General features: G+C 41.8%; 2 protein-coding genes across 8 annotated transcripts in view; one reads left to right on the top strand and one right to left on the bottom strand.

Annotated features, from left to right (window-relative positions):
* The first annotated feature begins 358 nt into the window (after positions 1-358).
* On the top strand, positions 359-7758 carry LOC112223547 (proline-rich extensin-like protein EPR1). Its single transcript, XM_042298711.1, has 4 exons — positions 359-611; positions 1094-1142; positions 3934-5498; positions 5617-7758. The coding sequence occupies exons 3-4, from the start codon at positions 3949-3951 to the stop codon at positions 7382-7384; spliced, it is 3318 nt and encodes a 1105-aa protein (XP_042154645.1). The 5' UTR covers positions 359-611; positions 1094-1142; positions 3934-3948; the 3' UTR covers positions 7385-7758.
* LOC112223636 (non-muscle caldesmon) overlaps positions 2293-25590 on the bottom strand; it is a 44723-nt gene continuing 21425 nt past the window's right edge. Inside the window, exons 3-14 of one of the 7 annotated variants that reach the window (XM_024386769.2) lie at positions 22386-22818; positions 22085-22230; positions 20386-20638; positions 19062-19199; positions 18135-18170; positions 15303-15346; positions 13434-13515; positions 11732-11869; positions 10146-10247; positions 9311-9400; positions 9045-9168; positions 2293-3688 (exon numbers count right to left, since the gene is read on the bottom strand). In XM_024386769.2, the coding sequence (XP_024242537.1) occupies positions 3666-3688; positions 9045-9168; positions 9311-9400; positions 10146-10247; positions 11732-11869; positions 13434-13515; positions 15303-15346; positions 18135-18170; positions 19062-19199; positions 20386-20638; positions 22085-22230; positions 22386-22818 (1609 nt within the window). In that variant the 3' untranslated portion in view covers positions 2293-3665. Of the gene's footprint in view, positions 3689-9044; positions 9169-9310; positions 10019-10145; positions 10248-11731; positions 11870-13433; positions 13516-15302; positions 15347-18134; positions 18171-19061; positions 19200-20385; positions 20639-22084; positions 22231-22385; positions 22819-25590 lie in introns of those variants that run through there. The other 6 variants (XM_024386937.2, XM_024386855.2, XM_024387019.2 and 3 more) reach the window with 6 other exon arrangements.

The raw sequence follows: 25590 nt of genomic DNA, 5'->3' as shown, positions 1-25590 counted from the left end.
GGTAAGATATGTGTGGCGGTGTCCATTTCTTGTATTAGTGTGAATTAGATTCACACCAGGGCAAGAACTACCTGTCATGCTGAGAATGTGTCTAATTTGCTAGCTTCACCAGCACCTTATAGAATTGCAAAAATGGGTGCTTGATTGGACTGGTTTAGTACTTGCCTCGTTAAATAAATAAATAAATCTAATTAAAAAGTAGGTGGACATTTTTTCTACTCTACCCAGCAGCTTTAATTGGCAGACAATTTGATCAGAATTGGTAAAGCTAAACTTCCTGTGCTTGTTGAGATGGATCGGACTCTCCTGCAGAGGGCGCCACTCTGAAATAGTATTTTTCAGAGGAGCATCTGGTCGCGGTAGTGAGGGGTGGTGATATCTAAAGTGCTGTGGCCACCCCCTGCCTGGCTGACGGTCGCAGCTAGCGCACTGTCACGACGGAGCACATTCTGAGCAAAAGGCTCAGGTTATATTTTTGGACTGCCATGGAGACTGGCCCTTCCATATGTAGGAAGGGTGTATAGTTGTGCTCAACATGAGCCTCCCGCTCTGATAATCCGGGCCGGGACAAGCAGGCAGCAGCCGGCCGATCCCAAGTAGCAGACACACAGGTAAACACACTGCAATTACGATTTTATACTTTTTGAGACAGCTCGTAGTAACGTGTTTATCGTATTGAGAAGGGGGGGGGGGGGGTGGGGGGGGTTCTCTTGATACGGCGTTGGAGCTTTTACAGTCAGCCCCCAGAAGGTTGTACTCTATAATGTAGCCATTGTGGCTAAAGCTATCTGACCAAAGGGATTTTCAATGTATTGTCAAAGCGTCATCAAATTGGGAAGTGGGGCTTAGAGACGGGCATGCACACTGTTGCATGTGTTTTTAATATATTTAGGGTGTTGCGTTCCAGGTATCAAAACTGGATCGAGATATCATAATGCTTAAAACGATAATCGTTTAAGTTCTGATACTCCTGCAAGTATATGTTAACCTATGTACTGATGAAAACACAGGGTGTTAGCATGTTAACAGTTGAATAACAAGCTTGTACAAAGTGTTTTAAGTTGAATGTTTTTTTGTTTTTCTCATGGTAAAGGGACTCCCCTGTCGGGAGTGTGTTGGTCAACGGTAAGAAGAATAACCTGGTAAGCTCAATTATGTTATATTTTTAGATCTTTACTGATTATGTGATTAACTCATAAACTAACTGCATGTGCATGTTTTTTAGGGGTTGGGAGATGGTGGACACCAAAAAGCCATTGTGATGCATGGTTTTCTTGCTAGGCTATTATTACCCTTTCCTCTTTTGAACTTGCATCTTGGAGGTGCTCCAAATGCCTAATCTACAAGAGCCTTAAAAGGATGACCTCCTCTCATGTTGCAGGTCCAGTTTGTCTTACTGTTGCAGAGTGGGCCCTTTAAAACATGATCAGTGGTGGACTGCATTTGAGCTTGACTAGTAGAGGCCAAAAACCTACAAACCTACATGGACAAACCATTTAAGTGAAATAAAGAATGCTGTGAGAGAACTATAATATTCTGATTTGTAGGCCTATCACATTCCTTTAAAATCTAAATACAACTATCAAGGTTTAAACTTTTAAAGGTTTACAGACATCAAGGTTTAAATAGATATGAGTCAAAATCTTCCAATTATAGAATGTGTTTACTGTGCATTAAAAAAACTCACATCACAATGACCACATCACTGGGGTCAAATGCTCAATGTTCACTTTCACTCGTAGTTAATGCTTGAACCTGTAGGTTGCAGGCCAAGTGTGTCTGCCAGTCAGACCTCACAGTGTCAAAGCAAAAGTATCTAACTGCACTGTAGTTTAAAAGTTTGAAAAGGTGGATTTGTATAGGTCACTTAATTACTGCTCATGTTCAGTATACCCACAGGCACAAGTGTCAGATTGTTATGGACAGTACAGTGATTGGACCCATATATGCTCTCAGGTTCTAGATGATATGCATAAGCTGCACCTTAGGTACCTTCTCATCAGTGATTTACTGTCACCGTGATGCACCCTGCCTGTACAGGACAGAACCAAGCCTTATAGAAGGGAGCAGGTGATTGGCTGCCCGTCCTCTCTGCTCTCAACCTAAAATTAGGCCAAGGAACCTTCCAGTATCAGCTGTGAGGCCTTAATTGCAGGGAGTGTTACATTTGACTGCCCTCCTTCGCTTTCCACTTCACTTCGTCTCCAAGTTGTCCCCTTTGTCCACTGCAGATAGCGTTTGTCGGGCTGCTTAAAATTGACAGATAAAATCGCTAATAAAAAACAAACGTCATTGTATACAATACTTTATTTAATGTAAGAGAAAAAAATGAAGGTTTAATAACAAGAAAAGCAGAAATTTTAAGATTAAAATGTTACATTGGTAACATAAATAGGGTGGTGGAAAACTCCAGTGTGCAGCACTGAAAACAGAATCATGGTTAAATAGCAGGATAAAATGTTACTGTGTGTGAGATAAAGGGTTATTAATACAACAGACACAATCAATGTTCTGTAACCAGGTGATTCAGTTACCGCAAAATCATTTGGCATTTCAATGCAGTATTTTATGAATGCACAAAAAAAGATGACTCGCTTAAAAGCTTAGAGAATGTGCAGCACCCAGTGTAGCCTAGCGTTTAAAAGACATTTGACATTTTCCTGTGTTTTATACTGTATATATTTCCACACTATGAGGTTGGAGTAATACTGTGAAAATTATGATAATGCCCTTTTAGTGTAAGAGCGGTTTGAAAAGGCAGTCTGAAATTTCAGCCTGTTTTGGTGGGATGGAGTTTTGGTCTGCCTAGGTGGTAAATTAGTTAATAGACCAATAAGAAAGAGTTCCAAACCTGTCTGCCATTAAGAGCTCCTTTTCAGTTTTCCCCTCCCACTCGGACCCCTCCCAGACAATCCTAGCTAAATTCTTGCTTGAGATATTGCTCTTTGCTAAGAAGCTATTTATTTATTTTTGACCATTTTAATTGACAACAATCACAGTAAGGTACTTAATTGTTACCCAGAAATGATTTGATATTGATATAAAAACAGCCGCATTGTGCCTTTAACACTATATTCAGGAGATGTTTGGATAATCTCAGGGCTCAAACAACAGCCACAAGAAAAATAAAATATAAACATGATATTACAATTAACAGGCTCAGTGATCAAACTTCCCAAATCAGAACATTTTACAAGAGTTACCATTTCAAATTCAAAGCTTAGGTTTTGGTTTCAGGTCACTTTCTGCATAATTTCCAACATACATGTGCGGTACATGTAAATGCATTCACCTAATGTTTGTCAATGGCATAAAATGAAGAGAAAAAAGATCAAGTAAAAGTAAGTAAAAAAAAACATTCATATATACATAAACATATGTGAAAGATACTTTTGACAAGTAAGTCAATACAAGTCTGAAGATTAAATTGAACTGGGGAGTTCAAAGTGAGTACACAGAACAAAACAAAGCAACAACTAACCATTTAAGAAGTTCTCAAAAGTTACCTACTGAATGTGGTAGGAAAGGTATAAACTGTGAATGATATTGCTTTCATAACAAGTGCTACTGGAGGATATCCTCACAGGGTTTGCTGACAAGGTGGCCAAAGTTGTTGAAGTCCGTACCATCTTGAATAGAAAGTCTTTGCCACCAACATTTGTATTTCAATATTCACCATGGTATAGGTCTGAAAAAGAAGAAAAAAAGTAGTCAGATGTGTTTGTTTACCAATTATGTGTTGATGATTTTCTTGATGGTCATTGAATAGTCCAGCCACTGATCATTACCATGGGCCGAGGTGGTGGTGGTGGAGAGCAGCTGTAAGGAGAAGTTGAATTGATTGAACACTACCCCTCTTCCTTTAAAACAATAGGCTACTGTATCATTGATAACCAAATAAATATGCCTCACACTGTCCTGTATTTTTTTCAGGGGGTTAAACTGCTCATGGCTGCCAGTTATAGCAATGTCAATGAACCAGGCCTGCTTTTCCAGCAGTACCCTCCAGCTCTACTGCCCAAGCCTGGCAAGGAAAATGCTAGACTCCAGAAACTACTCAAGAAAACTGAGAAAAAAATCAAGAAAAAAGCCGCTCCTGAGATCGCAAAGACACCTGTCCCTTTCCGCTCAAGCCTCTCTCCTGTGAATGAAGCAAGTCCTGACTTGGAGCACAGTGACCACTCAACCCCTCCCAAAACTCCAGAGGCATCCTTCTACACACAGCACCCCAGATTTTCTGTCAGGCCAGTCTATCGTCATGTGGCATCCCCTTACCCGCAGCAACGAGGAGCCACTTTTGGTGGAACAGCAAGATTCGCCCCACAGCTGTATGCTGCTCCAGCCCCCACCTTCCCCCAATATGTGGCCCCACTCTACACATTTACTCCAACACCCCCGTCAGCCGTTCTAGGGCCAGCCTTGCATGAATTGGCACCCAAAACGCCTGAGCAAACGTCCTCTGTGCCTGACGTGACAACGACAGCTGCTGCTCAAATTGCTCCTCCAGTCACTGCTTCAGTACCTCATCCACTCAGTGCTCCAGTTGCTCTTGTCACAGTCACTCCTGCTGCCACACAACCTACTCTGCGAATAGCCCCAGTAGTAATACACCGCAAAAGTCCAAGTCCACGTTTTAAAGCTACCGAAGCTGCACTAAAAGCACCCAAATCGATGTTTGATGTCCCTCAAATTAGGGTCTATACTGCATCTATGTCCCCCCTCCATGATTATACTGGATCAAAGACATCTACTGCAGACGCATTATCTCTGAGTATAACACCCACATCAGAAATCACAAGAGCTTTTACACCAACTGCTGAAATCAAAAGGAGTGCAACACCTACATCCGGGGTAAAAAGAGGTTTAACACCTACACCTGGACTCCAAAGGAGTGCAACGCCTACATCTGAAGTGAAAAGAGCTAAAACACCAACTCATGATTTTTTAACACCAAGAACTCCTTTAGGTCGCCCTAAGACACCCTCATTTCATGTGTCCCGTGCCAAAACACCTGTTTTTGAAATATCAAGAACCAACCCACTTTTATTCGCTGTATCACCCATTACTACAGAGGAACATATATCTAACACACCAACACCTGGCACTAATGCTGCCAGTCAGTCTTTGTCTGACCCTTCAAAATCACCTTCAACTATTCTAGGTGCAAGAACTCTGAATGGGGAAGTAACGTCAAAAGAGACTCCCACAGCTAAATCACCTCCTCAGAACACTTCAAAACCAGAGGCTCCTCGACACGAAAATCCTGTAGTTGAGTCTGCCAGACCAAAGACCCCGACAGATCTATTAGGCTATCAAAGATCCAAGACTCCAACAGATATCACACCGAAATCTGCTGCACCCTCCTATGGGTACCAAAGACCCAAGACTCCAACAGATATCACACCAAAATCTGCTGCACCCTCCTATGGGTACCAAAGACCCAAGACTCCAACAGATATCACACCAAAATCTGCTGCACCCTCCTATGGGTACCAAAGGCCAAAGACTCCAACAGATATCACACCGAAATCTGCTGCACCCTCCTATGGGTACCAAAGACCCAAGACTCCAACAATTATCACACTAAAGCCTACAGCACCCACAGATGGGCCAAAGACCCAAGACTCCAACAGATATCACACCAAAATCTGCTGCACCCTCCTATGGGTACCAAAGGCCAAAGACTCCAACAGATATCACACCGAAATCTGCTGCACCCTCCTATGGGTACCAAAGACCCAAGACTCCAACAATTGTCACACTAAAGCCTACAGCACCCACAGATGGGTACCAAAGACCCAAGACACCAACAAAAGAAACATCAAAACCTACAGCACCCTCAGATGGGTATCCAAGGCCCAAGACTCCCACCAATGAAGGGCATAAACCTATGACTCCAACAATTGAGTATCAAAAACCACAACCACCAGCAGGGTTTCAAAGGCCAAAGACTCCCACAGCTGGGGTATCATCTATAGGATTTCAAAGGCCCAAGACACCAACATATGTGGATCCTAAACCAACCCATACCTATTATGGGTTGACTCCTGCTGCATATGTTGCCCATGGTGGAATCCAAAGTTTTTCACCTTTATTTGGAATATCCAGGTCTAAGACGCCGACTCAAGAGGAATCTAAAACCCAAGAGCTAGAAGCATCTAAAACACCTACCCAAGAGTTACCTGTAAAATCACATCCTTTGCCCGAGGTGTCAAACCAGGAAGCACCCTTCAAAGAACTGGAAAAAACTATTTCAAGTGAGGCCATAGTATCCACGACAGTAGTTAAGCTTCCGAGTCCAACCATTGTTGTTACACAAGCTGAAGAGGTCTCAGAAACAAGAGTATCCACAGCTGTGACCAGCAAAATATCAACTCCCATTGCTGAAATGCCAAAGGTTAAAACTGTGGCAAACACAAGGCCATGGGCTAAATCTCCAACACCAGAGGTTAAAACCCCAGTGAAGACACCAACTTATGGAGTTTACCCAAAACCCAAGACACCCACCCCAGAAACCCAACGCAAGACAATACCTCCTTTCTCAAAAACAGAACATCCTGTGGCTAAAGCCAGTGTGGTGCAACAGAAAGAGTTGAAGGAATCAACAGAGCCTAAAATGCCAACCAAAGCAACCTCTGAGGCTAAACCAGTAGGGACAAAGCCAACCAATTCTTCTCCACTTGCAAAGACTGCATCTCCTGAGAATCTTTTGTTGCTGGCTAAACCAAAGAATAACCAGGAAGCCAAACCTGAAGAGGTGGTATCAGCTCCAACCACACCATTGACAGAGAAGAAGGAAGAGAGAAAAGACTCTTTCCCAGCAGCTGAACCTCTTCTTAAAGTGATCCAAAAGCCAAAGGGCATGATGAAGTCTAAACTCAGTGGTTGGTCACGGCTCAAGAAGCACATGGTAGTGGAAGAAGAACCACCTATGTTCACAGAATCAGATCCTAAGAAAGAAACCGCCAAGGTGACTGAGCAGGAAGGAGGTGAAGCGAAAAAGGATGAAAAGGTGTTATTCAAAGACATGGTGGCAGCCGTAACAGCTGACGATCCTCCTAAGGCAGCGAAGAAATGGGATTCTCTTCTCTTCGATATGTTCTCCACTAAAGAGAAGATTATGCAGGTGATTGAAGCCAGCAAAAGTGAGGAGGAGAGGAAAGAGCAGCCAAAGGATGCAGGGAAAGAAATCCCATCCTTCGCCCATCGTCTACCTGTTCTCCTTTTCAGCCCAAAGTTTGATGCCAAAAGGCTAAGAGAGGCTGCGTCAAGGCCACTAACTAAAATTTCGACAGTGTTTGAGATGGGTCTCATAGGGCGTAAAAATAAAGACGAGGAACCAAAAGACTTTAACAGAACAGCTAGAGGGTTCACTTGTCCTTAAACCATGTCTTTTTGGACTGGTAAAGATGAAACTGAGAAGAACATTTTGAAAAATTCTATTGTTAAATGTTTTATGTGCACTGGTGTAGAAATGGTAGTCATAATGTACAGTTCCCATCTCTCGGCTTGACACAGGATACAATATTTAAGACAGTCTCATAGAGAATGTGGTCTTAACTTTATACTTGATAAATGCACCATGTTGCATTTTGAGCACTGATTGTTTTGTCGTCTGACTATGTTACACATTTGTGTGAATGTCTCTTTCTCTGATAATATGAAAATATTACCTTGACAATCAGAGGATAAGGGAAAATGTATTGTTGTTTTAAAAGAATTTAGACATCTCGTGAGATTAAAATGTACAAAGATTAAGTTAATCTCTGAGTAATTTTTTTTGTCCACTGTTGAACCCTGATAGGACAATGAGATTATTTTTCAGAAGGGGTCCTGAGACTGTAGTGTAATGTACACCATTTACTAAAAACGATAAACTCTCAGTTATAGTACGTGTCTTGAAATCGCAGGTGAGTGTAGAGCCTATAGACTGTATTGATGCAGGTTTTGGGTATCTGAAGAAACTTGACTCCAGGGCATTTAGAGAAATGTTTCCAAAGATGGATGAAAAAGAGAGGAGAGGATGAAAGTAGTAGTGAAGTAGGACTGTATATTTCCCAAAATGGTGCTATTTAATGGTGCTTTCAAATAGACTAGATATTCAGGTGATACTTTTTTTTAGAATGTTTGAGTAGCCTGCAGATGCTTATACCAGCTTGGTATCCTTCCCTTTTTTTGGACTACAGGTCAGTGAGAGTGTTATTTGAGAAATATGGTTGCTAACTCCTGTGGGGGACAAGTCAGCGCTATGAAGGATGTGTTTGACTGTTGGTGTGGGTGGATAAGAGGTCAGGGGAAGGGGTTGTGGGATATGGAAGGCAGTGACGACAGACGCTAAGACAAATGTATACAGGAAGTCCCTAAGGCCAAATCCTAACTGGAGATCCACAAATCTCCCATCGACATCAATGCAGGATTAACGTGAAAGTAAAATAGACTGAAATATCATGTTTCACACACAGTTTTCAAATACACAACTTTCAAACGAGGGCTCCGGAAGGGTCAAGAACTGAGAGTGACATTTGACCTTGAGTTTCTATAGGTTCCTCAGCTTGTTGTTGGTGCTTTACGTTTTTCTTTCATGCATGTCTATATTAAAAAGATTAAGAACATTGTCTGTTATCGACAGAGTGATGTTCAACTGCTTTGGAATCTGAGATTTTGCTGCATAAGTTTACAGTAAATGTTATTTTCTATATATTTTTGATAAAACAAAAACTAAAAAAGTTTGAATAGAACATTTTTTATGTTGGTTAATGTTTGACATAGAAAGTTCATCTTGAGCTATACAATTAAATAGAGAATTAATTCTGTAGTGAAGATAATGGGCAGATCAAGGGCTATTGCCCTTTGGTGTTTGATAGAAGTCATGCTATTTAATTGTAGCTGGTATTTTGTAGATTTAAATGTTTTATTTTTATCCACAGGACCAGCAGAATAAAAAGGTGTTTTTTTGCCTCAGAAAATACGGGTTATTATTGGACTATTATGGTATTTACACTGTTTTAAAATGTATAATTGTTGTCTAAACCCAGTCATCTCACCTGCTTTTCCATTCGTGTATTCATCCATATTTTCATCATCATCATCATCATCATCAACAGGAATCTTCTCATATTTGCCATGAGCAGTCATCACAAATTTGTACTTTTTACCAGATGCATTGCCCTGAAAAGCATAGACTGATTTAGAACAGTGAGAATTTGCAACAGTATATATTATACACTAAGTTTGAAACAGAATATTCAAATACTGTACGTTTGTATTGATGTGTGTGTGAGCGTGTGTGTGTGTGTGTGAGCACGCTCACCTTTGCCACTGCTCCTGAAATCCCAGGGGATGTTTCTCCAATGATCTCCCACATGTTCTTTTTCTGCATCACGTCACCAGCTTTTACATCCTGGGGAATGAACAGCACCAAACAGCAACTCTTCAAATGCTTTCTTGGAGTTTTATATAAAATGGTTTTTGGAGCCATGCAAGATAAGCAACCTTCGTGGCTTTGGTTCTGAACCACAGGAGGTTGGTGGTACCTTAATTGGGGAGAACGGGCTCATGGTAATGGCTGGAGTATACGTCAAACACATGGTTAATTGCATCTCCATTCGCTCCGTTCCAGCCATTGTTATGAGCCGTCAGCAGCCCCCACTGTTCTGAACCTCCACAATAGAACTCTACGCCCCACTAGATGGCAGCCTTGGATAAGGCCGACTGCACGCACACGTCACTGATTCTCTGCATGCCTGGTGCACAGCTGTACTACAAACACTTACATGTAGAACAGTTCAGAAGGAAAATGGGAAGAAAGGGAAATAGAGCGAAAAGAGCAGTTACTTTAAGGGAAGACGTGAAGACAGTTGAAATAACACGAATGAGGAATGAAAGTAAAGGAAGTAGATACACAGATGCTGTATTTTGATGAAGATGATTCAGTCTCTCTAAAGGGGATGAGACACCCCGTGTGACTTCTTACTACATTGTTGAACCAGAAGCCACTTCTGTGAAGGCGATGCCAGTGCTAGAGAATAGTGACGGAGAAGAGGTTGGCGGTAATGTATGAAACTGGTGAAATGCAGAGCCACATACAGTAAATGTATACCCATATACACTATATACTGTACACAACTGTTCTGAGCGAGACTTACAGCTGGTCTTGAGGGGGAGCTCCTGCTGGTGCCATCTGGGTTCCCCTTCACCCACTGGGTGATCATGTCCGCCACGCCCACCTTCAGACTCTCAGCATCCTGCTGGCACACACACACACACATATTTCCACTCAGGCGCTCAACAAGACAGTTCCATTCCTTAGGCATTCCTTATTTTCTTGTGACAGACTGTTACAGATAAATGTAGCTGTCCAGCACACACACAAGATTTAGGTACAGAGATTAGCCAGCTCTAATTTCATCCATAAGCGTGACTCCCAGGTTATACACCATTAGGCTACAGATGTAGGATCTTAATTTGATCATCCTGTTGCAGGGGAGCTTCCTGCAATGCAGGAAATGTTTAACTTGCAGTGTATTTGAGGTTAAAAAAGGCTTTTGAAGTTTGTAATTTCGAAAAACGTATCAGCCCCTACAATAATGCCCATTAATTATAATCCACATAATAATTCACATTTCCTGTCGCTGCAGGATTATTTTCCTGCTGTAGCAAACTGGCTCAAATTAAGATCCTACATCTGTAGTGCAAGACTGCGACTCTGTGGCTGCATCCTCCAGACTGCCATGAAACTTCTCCTCTGTAATTTACTCTCCATTTTCCTCTCACTCAACTTCTTTCAAACTAGCCTGTCTGGTCCATCAGCCTTTAGGTTTGTTTTCTTTAGTGCTACTCCTGCGGTGAAAGCCGTTAGCATGGTGCTAGAAAGGGGAAGACATACTGTATCTCTGGGGGCAGGTTAGCAGCTACTGCTACAGATGTAGGATCTTAATTTGATCGCCCTGTTGCAGGATAACTTTCCAGCAATGCAGGAAATGTCAAACTTGTAGTATATTTGAGGTTTAAAAATGCTTCTGAAGTTTGTAATTTCTACTTTGAAATTTCAGACTTGATTTTCCCTTATGAAAAAATGTATCAGCCCCTACAATAATGTCCATTAATTTGAATCCACATAATAACTCACATTTCCTGTTGCTGCAAAAAAAAAATCCTGCTGTAGCAACCTGGCTCAAATTAGGATCCAACATCTGTACATGCTATGGAATACCCAGGATGGGGGAAACCACACATTTGTGGTAGAGTTAAAATAAACAACAGCCATAAGGGCCTCAGATCTATACCGCCGTGGCTCGCATGCTGTTTGTTATTCCTCTCGCCCCGGGGTCAAGCTGCCATGCCTTTCTGGTTATTTCAAAGAACCCTGGCCTGCACACGAGGAATGGGATAGAGTAATTAAAAACATCGGGGAGAGAGGGGGCTGTGACAAAGGTGTGAGATCACAACCATACAATAGCATGGAGAGGAGCATTGGGACAGATATAATTAGACATCTGCACAATGTGTAAATGTCTTTTGAAAGAGAGCTAGGTAGATTTCTGTGTCTCTAGTCTACAGTATAACTTCAGGCAGCTACTGAATGTAAAGAACATTCATGTTTTGTATCCGTAAGGTTCTACTTATGTTGTTGGGTAATTAATGTCCAGTCGTTGGTGATGGTGCAAATGACTTAGACTTCTTTGACTTTATTCATTAATGTGTATGTAACGTTATGGGGTTGTTGCCTTGCCTTGGGTGGTGTGCCTTTGGCCAGGCTCTGGTTCCAGGCCTCTCCAGCCTCAAACAAGTTCTTCTTGGAGGACACTGGCTCAGGTGACATGGGGATGTCCGTCAGGCCCTGTTTGGTTGCCTTGACCTCCTGGGAGTACTACACAACAGAACGATACAATATACTTTATTGACCATTTGCATGGAATTTGCATATAACAGAATTCCAGATCAAAAAGCATATTTATTAAGCTTGTTTAAAAAGTCTAAAAGAAATGTGAGATAATGTCTAGATGCTTTTTATAGCGGAGATCAAGTTTGTAAATTCCTTGGCTGGGCTGATGAGACAGTGGAGTGGACAGTCAGATGAAACAGAGTAAATAGGCATTTTAACGTCATGGAGTTAGCCGGTGGTAACTTGTGGAATAGACACCGGCTGGAACGCGGTTTTAACCAATCAGTATTCAGGATTAGACCCACCCTATTGCATAAAGAACAGCATAACACAGTTAGACACAATGAGTAACAAAGTCTAGAAACAAAGTAAACATGGCATGCTAGTGATCTGATGATGCAATGGGGACTTCATGGGAGAGCAGTAGGAGGGCCTCACACACACAACTACTCCCATGTACTTATAGTATGACTCAGGCACCACTCAGGGCATGAGAAAGCAAGCTCAGTCTAGCCTCAAGTGCCCATCAATCCTCTCCCAAATTATAGAGTAGACAGGTGGTTTGACGGACTGGGCCTGACTAAGGCCACGTGACTGACTTTGATGTGTGAACACGGATACCGACAGGTTTCCATACAATTGTTGACCGATTTTCATGCAAATATTCTAAAATCCCACCAGAGGGGTGTATCTGTCAAACTGACACTGCAGATGAAAGGCTGTGTGTGATGACATAGTGCACATGCAAATATTTTTTTGCAGTTTCATTCCCGTGTACCGAATAAAACATACAAGGTAAATAGGTTTCCATCGCATTTTCAACTCTACTGATGGTTTTGTTGGTAGAAACACATATTGAATTAGGTAGCCCACTCTGGTCTACAGTGCGGGTATAGTCTACAGTCAATCATTGATCATCATGTCCCCAGAATAAGACCCTCGATATTGTAGAGGAGCATCAAGCTCATCACTGTGCACTTTCATGACTGTGAAGCTCATCTGACTCTACAGTAGCCCCAAAAAACTGCATGCTTTCCCAACGAGTCAGAGTGGGACGAACACAAAACATATCATCGCGTGACTCCAAGTTTACTTCGATATGATGGTTATTATATCAATATTTGCGCATAAAGGTGTTTCCACAGGCATTTCTCGTATAATTAATTTTACAGACACAAAAAGATCCCACCTTATCTAGCATATTTCGTTTGGTTGACATTTGGAAAGTTTGCAGACAAATTTGCTGTGTCCGTCAGGCCTGTCATGATATGTTTTATCCGACTTACTTTACTCGCATAAAAAGGTTGGATGGAAACCTGGTTACTTTATTGATATGAGTCTGATAAGGTTGATATGAGTCTGAGGCTGAGGTATAATATAATTATGTATGTGTGAGACTGACACAGTGTGTCACCAATAGAGAGGCAGAGAAGGTGGCAGAGAAGTCTGGCTGAATAGTCACCAGATGAAAGCCTTCATCACAGCCCCCACCAATGGGGCCTCTGACTGTCGGGACAGAGGGAGGGGCAGAAACAAGGTGGGAGCTAACCTCGATGGCGGTGGTGTATTGCTCCAGCCTGTCATCGATCTTGGCGAGGAGAACAGGGGGCTGTGTCTTCTTGAAGCTGTTGCTGTATCCAAAATAGAGACGCTCAGTCAGAGGAGAGTGAAATACAACACAGGAGGACAAATGGTTGGGGGAAGAAAAACAATAACGTTTTACTATCTCATCTGACTGGCAACAGGCCTGCAAGTGAGCATGGATCATCCTTTCACTCCCCTATTCAAATAGTCTACTGGGGACAGATGTCAGTTCAATGTCTAGTTTTAATTTACATCTGTTTAAGTTGTCAACTTCTATGAATTTAATGTGAAATCAACAAAAAAATTCCACCATGTTTTTGAATTTAGGTTAAAAGTTGGGTGAAAAACAGACAAAATTCTCTCACGTCGATTACTTTTTCAAATTCAGTCAGTTTTCCACGTTGATTCAACGTCATGGGCTGAAATGATGTGGAAACAAAGTTGATTCAATTCATTTTTTGCCCAGTGTGGGGATACACCCCCTTGGTAAAATGAGCCATTTGAATCTGCACTGCAATTAGACAGGGGATGGGATTGCATGGCCTCTTGCAGGGACTTCTGTCAACACTGTCTATCAGGCCTAATATTAGGCTTGTTCGCTGACCACAGTGGGACCCTGTGTGAAGGACCCCTATACACACACACACACACACACACACACACACACACACACACACACACACACACACACACACACACACACACACACACACACACACACACACACACACACACAGCCAGCCAGCCAGCCAGCCAGCCAGCCAGCCAGCTGCCTAAAATCCACTACACAGAGCTAAAGTCAGACATATACGCTAATAACAAAAACAAATAGGTGGGTCCAAATGATGAGCTTATTCCCTGCATTTCAAAATGGCCCCCAAATCTATTTATATTAGTAAGAGAACTCCCATGAAAGGCATGAGCCATTAGCCTGATAGGGCTGGCTAGTTTGAAAATTAAATAGCTTCTTTAGGCATGGCACGATTGCTTTAACATGATAAACGGCCCACAAATCTTTTGCTCTGCAAAGACGTTCAAATTGGCTTGGCTAAATGACGTCATGCTTTCTAACTGCATGAGAGAAGGCTGTTATAAGTAAAGGGGCGAAGGAAGCCGTCTGTCTGTCACCCATAACTTCTTCTCCAGAATGCTTTGATTTGGTCTAATAGTGTTTTTACACACATCAACACGGGTGCGTAACACCCACATCAAAGGACTGTCACTAGTGATGTCACTAAACTCTCCCTCCGTCCTAGACTAAAACATGTCACACTCAATTCTTCAGATCTCAAACCTGCACCTGGATGATAAAGTCGTTATTACGCCCTGTTTTCATTCACACTCTCCATATTCATTTAACCCGGACCTGGCCTCTACTACTCCAACTGCTCAGAGCTTTTTTACCACTGATAACTGACTACTGTGGTCAGACTGCATGGAGCCACACAGCAGTCCCACAGTCCAGAGATATAGCTCACCAGCCATCAGAGAGAACCCAGCCAGCCCAGGCTCCAGCCCCCACATCTGGTCAGAGTTAACCAAGCCATAAATCACCCAGGTTGACAAAGGTGATGCACTGAGAGAGGTTTAGAGGTCACCACTGGCCCTCTTTTTCTATGTTTACTTTTACACACCAGCCATTTAGCCGGCATAACTGCTGTTCTGCCATAGATAGCACCTCTCCATCCAGGCTTCCTCAGGGGGGCCCAGTGGGACTTTGGTAAACTTCAAGTTGCAACCAAGATTTAGAAAGAAACTGAGAGTACAATTTAAACAACATAGGGTGTGGAATTTGTTTGTTTGCTTAGAGAGATTCATTGTGAAAATGTCTCACCTTTTCTTTAGGGATCGGTTCAAGGATTCCGTTCGCTCTGTGATCTGAAAAATATGAAGAGGATGTTGAAGGGGATTGTTTTGGAATTAGAATAGAACAGTTAAGTGTTCCATGACTTCTAGAATTGTCAGACTGGGGATTCTCATGATCAATGTGATGTTAATCACAGCCCTGGATTTAGCCTGACACAGTAAAGATCTCTTCCAAGTCAAACAGAGCAATGTTCTACTGGTCTTTATCAACTGTCTCCATCTGCCTGTATCTGTCCATTTATATTACCAGAGAGAGATTCAAGCTAACTCTGCCTTAATCCAAGGTTTACTGCAGGCATAGTTATCATGAAATCATGGTGTGGGAAGGCTTCCAAAACCCATTCCTTACCTTGAATCTGTGTATTTACTGCATTACAGACTGAATCATAGTAAAGAAAATGTGTTTGGGATTGCAAGTCTTAGGTTAATCATTAATCAAAACACTAATATTTGTATGAGAGGGGTTCTAGTTTGAGTCAGGGTCATAATGTCCTGTCCTCTACCCTTGCTTGCCAAAGAGGTCATACTTCAAAGGATCCAGCACCAAGCTCTGGTTCCTCCCACACAGAAGGATCCCTTATGTTACTGTTCACTGTTCAGCCCCGAACCTGAATCAAATAGCACAACATGTCGACCCCAACTTACAGAGCATGCATTTTCTCCTGTCAAACTCTATTCATTCTCTCTCTAAAATTACACACACAATCAGAGGGAATCTCATGACAGCACTAAGGACCAAGGCCCAAGGACACCACCACAGCAACCCAGTCAACACATAGCCCTGTACAGTCGGGTTAGAAAGTGAAAATAAGAGATAGTGGATGGAAACGTAATATTAAAGAGATAGTGGATGGAAACGTAATATTAAAGAGATAGTGGATGGAAATGTAATATTAAAGAGATAGTGGATGGAAACATAATATTATCAGTAGTTGAACTTGCTGCCTGTCAAGGAGACAATAAGGAGACTGAATGTTACATGCAGCGAGTGCATTTACGACAGATGAGAGCTACATGATATATGCATCTGGTTGTAAAAATGTAATTAGCTATCTCAATGATCTGACTGATACATTAAAGTCAGAGTTGAGCCAGGCTCATAAAGCAAGCTCATAGGGTTGGGGTGTTAGAAATGACATCCAGCTCTAAAAGGTTATCTAGGGTCCTTACTGGAATCTCCTGGCAGAACACAAAGCCAGTAACTGTGATTAGGCTACATATCCTAATGGGATCGAAGTGGATTATAAATCCTGTGGAATGTATCTGACAGGCAACAAGTCTAATGAAATGATACAAGAAGCAGGAGTACAGTACTGTACTCAACTCTTCACAACATGCCATGCAGTGTAAATGCTAAAATCCAAACAAATGAACCCATGGAAACACATTTTGAATTATTATTAGTTTTAAAATTAATTTAGCCTTTATTTAACTAGGCAAGTCAGTTAAATAACAAATTCTTATTTACAATGACAGCCTACCAGGGAACAGTGGGTTAACTGCCTTGCTCAGGGGCAGAAGGACAGATTTTTACTTTGTCAGCTCGGGGATTCAATCTAACCACTAGGCTCCCTGCCGCCAGTCTATCTGTATCTGTATTAGAGGATGACCAATTATTGGAGGACCAAAAAAGCCGATACTGATTAATCGGCCCATTTATATAAAAAACATGTATTTGTAATAATGACAATTACAACAATACTGAATGAACACTTATTTTAACTTAATATAATACATCAATAAAAATCAATTTAGCCTCAAATAATGAAACATGTTCAATTTGGTTTAAATAATGCAAAAACAAAGTGTTGGAGAAGTAAAAGTGCAATAAGTGCCATGTAAAAAAGCTAATGTTTGAGTTCCTTGCTCAGAACATGAGAACATATGAAAGTTGGTGGTTCCTTTTAACATGAGACTTCAATATTCCTAGGTAAGAGGTTTTAGGTTGTAGTTAATATAGTATTTATTGTACTATTTCTCTCTATACCATTTGTATTTAATTAACCTTTGACTATTGGATGTTCTTATAGGCACTTTAGTATTGCCAGTGTAACAGTATAGCTTCCATCCCTCTCCTCGCTCCTCCCTGGGCTCGAACCGGGAACACATTGACAACAGCCATCCTCGAAGCATCGTGACCCATCGCTCCACAAAAGCTGCGGCCCTTGCAGAGCAAGGGGAATAACTACTCCAAGTCTCAGAGCGAATAACGTTTGAAACGCTATTAGCGCGTATCCCACTAACTAGCTAGCCATTTCACATCGGTTACACCAGCCATCAGGCTGATAGGCTTGAAGTCATAAACAACGCTGTGCTAGCGAAGAGCTGTAGGCAAAATGCAAGAAAGTGCTGTTTGAATGAATGCTTGCGAGCCTGCTGCTGCCTACCATCGCTCAGTCAAACTGCTCTATCAAATATCAAATCATAGACTTAATTACAAACGTAATAATAATTATTAATGAGCCAAGCGGCCCAAACAGTTGCATATATCCTGACTCTGCGTGCAACGAACGCAAGAGAAGTGACACAATTTAACCTGGTTAATATTGCCTGCTAACCTGGATTTATTTTAGCTAAATATGCAGGTTTAACAATATATACAATATATACAGTCGTGCAACGATTGTGCTTTTTTCGCAAATGCACTTTTGTTAAATCATCCCCCAGCGTTGCATCAATTATATGCAACGCAGGACACGCTAGATAAACTAGTAATATCAACCATGTGTAGTTATAACTAGTGATTATGATTGATTAATTGTTTTTTATAAGATAAGTTTAATGCTGGCTAGCAACTTACCTTGGCTTCAACTGCATTCGCGTAACAGGCAGGCTCCTCATGGAGTGCAATGAGAGGCAGGTCGTTAGAGCATTGGACTAGTTAACCGTAAGGTTGCAAGATTGAATCCCAGAGTTGACAAGGTAAAAATCTGTTGTTCTGCCCCCGAACAAGGCAGTTAACCCACCGTTCCTAGGCCGTCATTTTTGGACGCCGATTTTGCCGAATTAAAAAAAATATATTTTTTTTAATTCGGCAAAATCGGCGTCCAAAAATACCGATTTCCGATTGTTATGAAAACTTGAAATCGGCCCTAATTAATCGGCCATTCCGATTAATCGGTCGACCTCTAATCTGTATACAGAATATCTGTATATTAACTAAGTGAATGACTTACTACCCTACTTTTTACAGAGCGAGGTGGAAGGAGTTAAGGACATTAACACAGAACAGTGTAAACACAGGCTGTCACAGTGACCGTTTGGCCTTGGGCTGAAAAACTATGACATAGTATGTATGTAGAGACATGCTGTCAGAGCAAATTAACATCACACAGACAGGGACCTGGTGGTATTGACACAAAACAGTGAATACTGATCGACTTCAAAGCTGCACATCTCACACACACACACAAACACACCCAGTGATCGCAAACCCATATGTAAATGTGTGTGACCTGATCACACTACAAGCATTGTGGTGGAGACTGTGGCAAATTCTGACAATTAAAACACACACATGCAACTTACAGGCTTAAACTGAACACAATGGCTGTAAAGATGGTATAAAGTCACATTTTAGTATTTTTGAGCTATTTATTTTGGGGGGGAAATGCTGAAAACAAAGGTATCATTATCATATCATAAGAACCGTACTTGGCATAGATGACCATGGGCAATGACGACAAACCGTGGCTACATGGACAGAGGAGACAGACAAGTTAGCTACCTTGTAGATGGAGCCTTTGGGACTGAGCGAGCTAAACATCTCATCTCCGTCTACGCTGGAGGTACTGAGGCTCTTCATCCGCTCTGCTGCCTCCATCCTCCTCCTCTCTATGTCCTCCTTCATCCTCCTCTTCTCCTCCTGTACAAGACACAATGGTTCGGTATTGCCCAAGAAGAGAAGACAATTGTCTACACTTAGTTAAAAGGGTTCCAAAAGGGTTTCTTCGGCTGTCCACATAGGAGAAAATGGTTTGGTTCCAGGTAGAACCCTTTATCGTTTCAGGTACCCCTTTTGTGTTCAGTGTAGAACCTTCTGTGGAAAGGTTTCCCAATAGAACCTGAAAGGGATTTACCTGGAACTAAAAGGGTTCTACAAGGAACCAATCAGGGTTATTCAAAAGGTTGTCCTACAGGGACAGCCTGAAAACCCTTTTAGGTTCTAGATAGCACCTTTTTTTCTAAGAGTGTACCACATGTGAAAATAGCTACATTATAATGTATAATAGACTCCTGTTGGAGAGCTTATAAGGCAAAGGGGTGGCTCATTTAGTGAGTGCTACATTCAGCTGCTGTATATCTTATGGCCGTAGGCTTTACAATTTATTTGTATTTTTAATCCCAGCCCCCATCCCCGCAGGCGGCCTTTTGCCTTTGGTAGGCCATTGCAAATAAGAATTTGTTCTTTAACCTACTTGCCTAGTTTAAATAAAGGTTCAATAAAAAATAACACATAAAATAATAATAGCTGCTTAGCTCCTTTTGCATGTGCGATGTATGTGTTTAACATAGTGATGGGTCATTTGTGAATGAACAACTCTTTTTAAACAGATCTTTTGGTGGACTTCAGAAATTAAATCGGTGAAAGAGCCAGACAACGATTAACTATAGATAACTTGTAAAAAATATTCCCTGAAGGACATTCTCACTACAGGAACAATAGATAGTGGGAGAGCACCTCATTCAGGTCCATGCACATTTTTGCAGTACTTTAAAAAATGATTGTCATTTTATTGGCAGGCGATCTAATAATTTGGTCAGGTAAAAATTAATTTGAACTCACATTTCATGATCGGACATAATGGTAGGCAGATTTTACGGTTTACATTCACAATTCCCTACTTTTTCATGCTTCTGAGTACATTTTTAAGCACTACTGAACAAATAGCCATTTGGGAGCTAAATGAAGGGCTCTTTTAGGTGAACTGAGCCAAATGATCCGGCACAATGAAAAGACTCGGAATGCCCATCACAATTTAATCTATTTCTGTGTGTGTATCTTAAGGCCGTGGGCATCATAATATGTCTACAAAGTATTTGACCATCACCTCCTCTTTGGCTAGACGCTGTTGCTCCTCCTCTCTGCTCCTGCGCTCCTCCTCCTTCCTGACCTGGCGTCTCTCCTCCCTCCTCCTCTTCAGCTCCTCTAGCTCCTGCTCGGCCTCAGCCTGCTTGTGTTTGAGCTGCTCAAGCTCCTGGATTTCCTTCTCCGCATGGCTCCGTCGGATCTTCTCCAGCTTGGCCTCTGTCTCCAAGATGGCCTCCTCCTCAGCCTCTGCAGCTGCCATTTGTACCACTGCCCTGGGAGAGATGGAGGGAGATGGAGGATGACTGCATGGAGGAACAAAGGTGGATATACAGTGGGGCAAAAAAGTATTTAGTCAGCCACCAATTGTGCAAGTTCTCCCACTTAAAAAGATGAGAGAGGCCTGTAATTTTCATCATAGGTACACTTCAACTATGACAGACAAAATGAGAATAAAATGAGAATTCATTTATTTGCAAATTATGGTGGAAAATAAGTATTTGGTCACCTACAAACAAGCATGATTTCTGGCTCTCACAGACATGTAACTTCTTCTTTTTAAGAGGCTCCTATGTCCTCCACTTGTTACCTGTATTAATGGCACCTGTTTGAACTTGTTATCAGAATAAAAGACACCTGTCCACAACCTCAAACAGTCACACTCCAAACTCCACTATGGCCAAGACCAAAGAGCTGTCAAAAGACACCAGAAACAAAATTGTAGACCTGCACCAGGCTGGGAAGACTGAATCTGCAATAGGTAAGCAGCGTGGTTTGAAGATATCAACTGTGGGAGCAATTATTAGGAAATGGAAGACATACAAGACCACTGATAATCTCCCTCGATCTGGGGCTCCACGCAAGATCTCACACCGTGGGGTCAAAATGATCACAAGAACAGTGAGCAAAAATCCCAGAACCACACGAGGGGACCTAGTGAATGACCTGCAGAGAGCTGGGACAAAAGTAACAAAGCCTACCATCAGCAAGGGCATTGAAGATGAAATGTGGCTGGGTCTTTCAGCATGACAATGATCCCAAACACACCGCCCGGGCAGCGAAGGAGTGGCTTCGTAAGAAGCATTTCAAGGTCCTGGAGTGGCTTAGGCAGTCTCCAGATCTCAACCCCATAGAAAATCTTTGGAGGGAGTTGAAAGTCCGTGTTGCCCAGCAACAGCCCCAAAACATTACTGCTCTAGAGGAGATCTGCATGGAGGAATGGGCCAAAATACCAGCAACAGTGTGTGAAAACCTTGTGAAGACTTACAGAAAACGTTTGACCTCTGTCATTGCAAACAAAGGGTATATAACAGTATTGAGATAAACTTTTGTTATTGACCAAATACTTATTTTCCACCATAATTTGCAAATAAATTCATTAAAAATCCTACAATGTGATTTTCTGGATTTTTTCCCCTCATTTTGTCTGTCATAGTTGAAGTGTACCTATGATGAAAATTACAGGCCTCTCTTATCTTTTTAAGTGGGAGAACTTGCACAATTGGTGGCTGACTAAATACTTTTTTTGCCCCACTGTATAGAGGAGGAGTATTTGAAGAGATGTCTCCATCTCCTAATAGTTTTCACCATCCTGATGGTTTAGAATGTGAAACATCTAGGAGTTACAATGTGAATTGTGACGTGATTTGCTTGCCATGTAACTGAATTTGGAAGCAGGTCTGGTGAGACACATCCATATACCATAATACGCCATTATTTACCTGGGAGCCCTTAATTTGGTTTTGACCATGTATGATGTCACTTTCTCCCCAGCTGTGTCTCCGTTGACATTGCCATGCTTTGCCTCTGTATGGAGGACGACTTTGGATGTGTATGAGACCTTCACCTCTTTGCGCTTCTCTTTCACCTGGAGTTGCAAAGAACATTTAACATCTCCAAAGTTGACTACTTCAACGACATACATTTTTGAATAATCATATTCATAATTGAAATGTTCTTAATTAATCACATATTTGCCTATAATAGAAATATATTTTTTAAATCAGTAAAGCTAAAGAGTACCTTCTCCCCAGCATCAGATCTTTGGTCCTCCTCTCTCTTCTTCAGCACTCTGATCTGCTCCTGCCTCTGTTTCTCTGCCTCCTCTTCTCTTTCCCTCTCTTCTCTAACCACCTCCTCCTCTTGCTCCCTCCCTTTCCTCTCACTTTCCTTTCTTCCCCACTTCTTCTCCTCTTCATCCTCCACTTCTGCCTTGTGTCTCTGCTGGCGAGAGGTGGATGTGGTGGGGGTGGCTGAGCCAGAGAGGGTATGTGGTGTGGGGGGCTTTGCGGCACCATTCAGGGGCCTCTGGTCCTGCTCCTCTGTGGCCTGACTGAGCTCCTCCATGCGCTGGGCCTGCTGCCTGCGTCTCTCCAGCCGCTGGGTCCAGTCACTGAAGCCCTCGTCCTCCTCCATAGAGGGAGAGCTGCTGCTGGGCTTCAGATCCCTCTCATACCTGGGACACAAAGAGGAGCATGGAGAGATAGAACATGTTAGGTCACCATTCAGATGAGCATCATGAGCTAATCTTGGTTGAGTTTCCAAAACATTTGTAGCACTAAGGTTGTCTTAAGTCCTTTGTTAGGCAATGGACGAAATGGGATCTTAGTACTACCAATGTTTTGGAAACTCACCGCTAGTCTGAGAGGGAAGTAGACTTTGCTAGCTTCAGTTTATAACATGAAAGAACTATAGGGGTATGTGAATGCAAGGATTGCTTAACCAAGGGGTTCCCAAACCTTTTCACTCGGGGACCGCCTTCCAGCATTGGGAAACATCCCGTGCCACCCCTCTGCGCATGCGCACATACCACGTCTATGTCTATGGGCACTGTTCATGACACAAACTGTTCACACCCCTCTTGTTGGTGGAGAGAATATGTTGCAGGTTTAAAGTTTATTTCCTGCTATTCTACACATTCTGTCATGGGTTGCAAAGAACATTTTGCAATTTTAAGCACATTTTCTTGCAATTCTATACATTTTGCCATTTCTAATTTGTATTCATGTGATATTTGAGTGAGAAAAAAATTACAACAATATGGGCTAAAAACCTTAATTTAAAAAAAGTTAGCTGAAATAGGCTAGTAGATCTGGACATTTCTGACAGGTTATAAATAGCTCTCTACGGTACTGTTGAAGTCAAACATTTAAACTCAGTTTTTCACAATTCTTGACATTTAATCCTAGTAAAAATGCCCTGTCTTAGCTCAGTTAGGATCACCACTTGATTTTAAGAATGTGAAATAACAGAATAATAGTAGAGAGAATGATTTATTTCAGCTTTTATTTCTTTCATCACATTCCCAGTGGGTCAGAAGTTTACATACACTCAATTAGTATTTGGTAGAATTGTCTTGAAATTGTTTAACTTGGGTCAAACGTTTCGGGTAGCCTTCCACAAGCTTCCCACAATAAGTTGGGTGAATTTTGGCCCATTCCTCCTGACAGAGCTGGTGTTACTGAGTCAGGTTTGTAGCCCTCCTTGCTCGCACATGCTTTTTCAGTTCTGCCCACAAATGTTCTATGGGATTGAGGTCAGGGCTTTGTGATGGCCTCTCCAATACTTTGACTGTTCCTCCCTCATGATGCCATCTATTTTGTGAAGTGCACCAGTCCCTCCTGCAGCAAAGCACCCCCACAACATGATGCTGCCACCCCCGTGCTTCACGGTTGGGATGGTGTTCTTCAGCTTGCAAGCCTCCCCATTTTTCCTCAAAACATAACGATGGTCATTATGGCCAAACAGTTCTATTTTTGTTTCATCAGACTAGAGGACATTTCTCCAAAAAGTACAATATTTGTCCCTATGTGTAGTTGCAAACAGTAGTCTGGCTTTTTTATGGCGTTTTTGGAGCAGTGGCTTCTTCCTTGCTGAGCGGCCTTTCAGGTTATGTCAATATAGGACTTGTTTAACTGTGGTTATAGATACTTTTCTAACTGTTTCTTCCAGCATCTTCACAAGGTCCTTTGCTGTTGTTCTGGGATTGATGAGCGGTATGACGTCTGCCTGGTCCCATGGTGTTTATACTTGCGTACTATTGTTTGTACAGATGAACGTGGTACCTTCAGGCATTTGGAAATTGCTCCCCAGGATGAACCAGACTTGTGGAGGTCTACAATCTTTTAAAGCTTAACTGAGTCAGATGGTAGAGAGTAGAGGTCGACCGATTATGATTTTTCAACACCGATACCGATTATTGGAGGACCATAACAGCTGATACCGATTAATCGGCCATTTAAAAAATTTGTAATAATGACAATTACAACAATACTGAATGAACACTTATTTTAACTTAATATAATACATCAATAAAATCAATTTAGCCTCAAGTAAATAATGAAGCATGTTCCATTTGGTTTAAATGATGCAAAAACAAAGTGTTGGAGAAGAAAGTAAAAGTGCAATATGTTCCATGTAAAATATGTGCCATGTAAGAAAGCTAACGTTTCAGTTCCTTGCTCAGAACATGAGAACATATGAAAGCTGGTGGTTCCTTTTAACATGAGTCTTCAATATTCCCAGGTAAGAAGTTTTAGGTTGTAGTTATTATAGGAATTATAGGACTATTTCCCTCTATACCATCTGTATTTCATTAACCTTTAACTATTGAATGTTCTTATAGGCACTTTAGTATTGCCAGTGTAACAATATAGCTTCCATCCCTCTCCTCGCTCCTCCCTGGGCTCGAACCAGCAACACAACGACAATTAGCGCGCGCTAACTAGCTAGCCATTTCACTTCGGTTACACAAGCCTCATCTCGGGAGTTATGAACAGCGCAATGCTTGACGCACAACGAAAAGCTGCTGGCAAAACGCACAAATGTGCTGTTTGAATTAATGTTTACGCGCCTGCTTCTGCCTACCGCTCAGTCAGATACTTGTATGCTCAGTCAGATTATATGCAACGCAGGACACGCTAGATAATATCTAGTAATATCATCAACCATGTGTAGTTAATTAGTGATTATGATTGTTTTTATAAGATACGTTTAATGCTAGCTAGCAACTTATCTTGGCTTACTGCATTCGCATAACAGGCAGCCTCCTTGTGGAGTGCAATGAGAAAGAGGCAGGTCATTATTGCGTTGGACTAGTTAAGGTTGCAAGATTGGATCCCCCGAGCTGACAAAGTGAAAATTGAAAATAAGAATGTGTTCTTAACTGACTTGCCTAGTTAAATAAATATTAAATAAAGAAAAAAAATATATATATATACCGATTTCC

This window comes from Oncorhynchus tshawytscha, linkage group LG01 (assembly GCF_018296145.1).
Source record: "Oncorhynchus tshawytscha isolate Ot180627B linkage group LG01, Otsh_v2.0, whole genome shotgun sequence".
NCBI lineage: Eukaryota > Metazoa > Chordata > Actinopteri > Salmoniformes > Salmonidae > Oncorhynchus > Oncorhynchus tshawytscha.
Note: the sequence above shows the minus strand (reverse complement) of the source record. Positions and strands in the feature narration are given on the sequence as shown.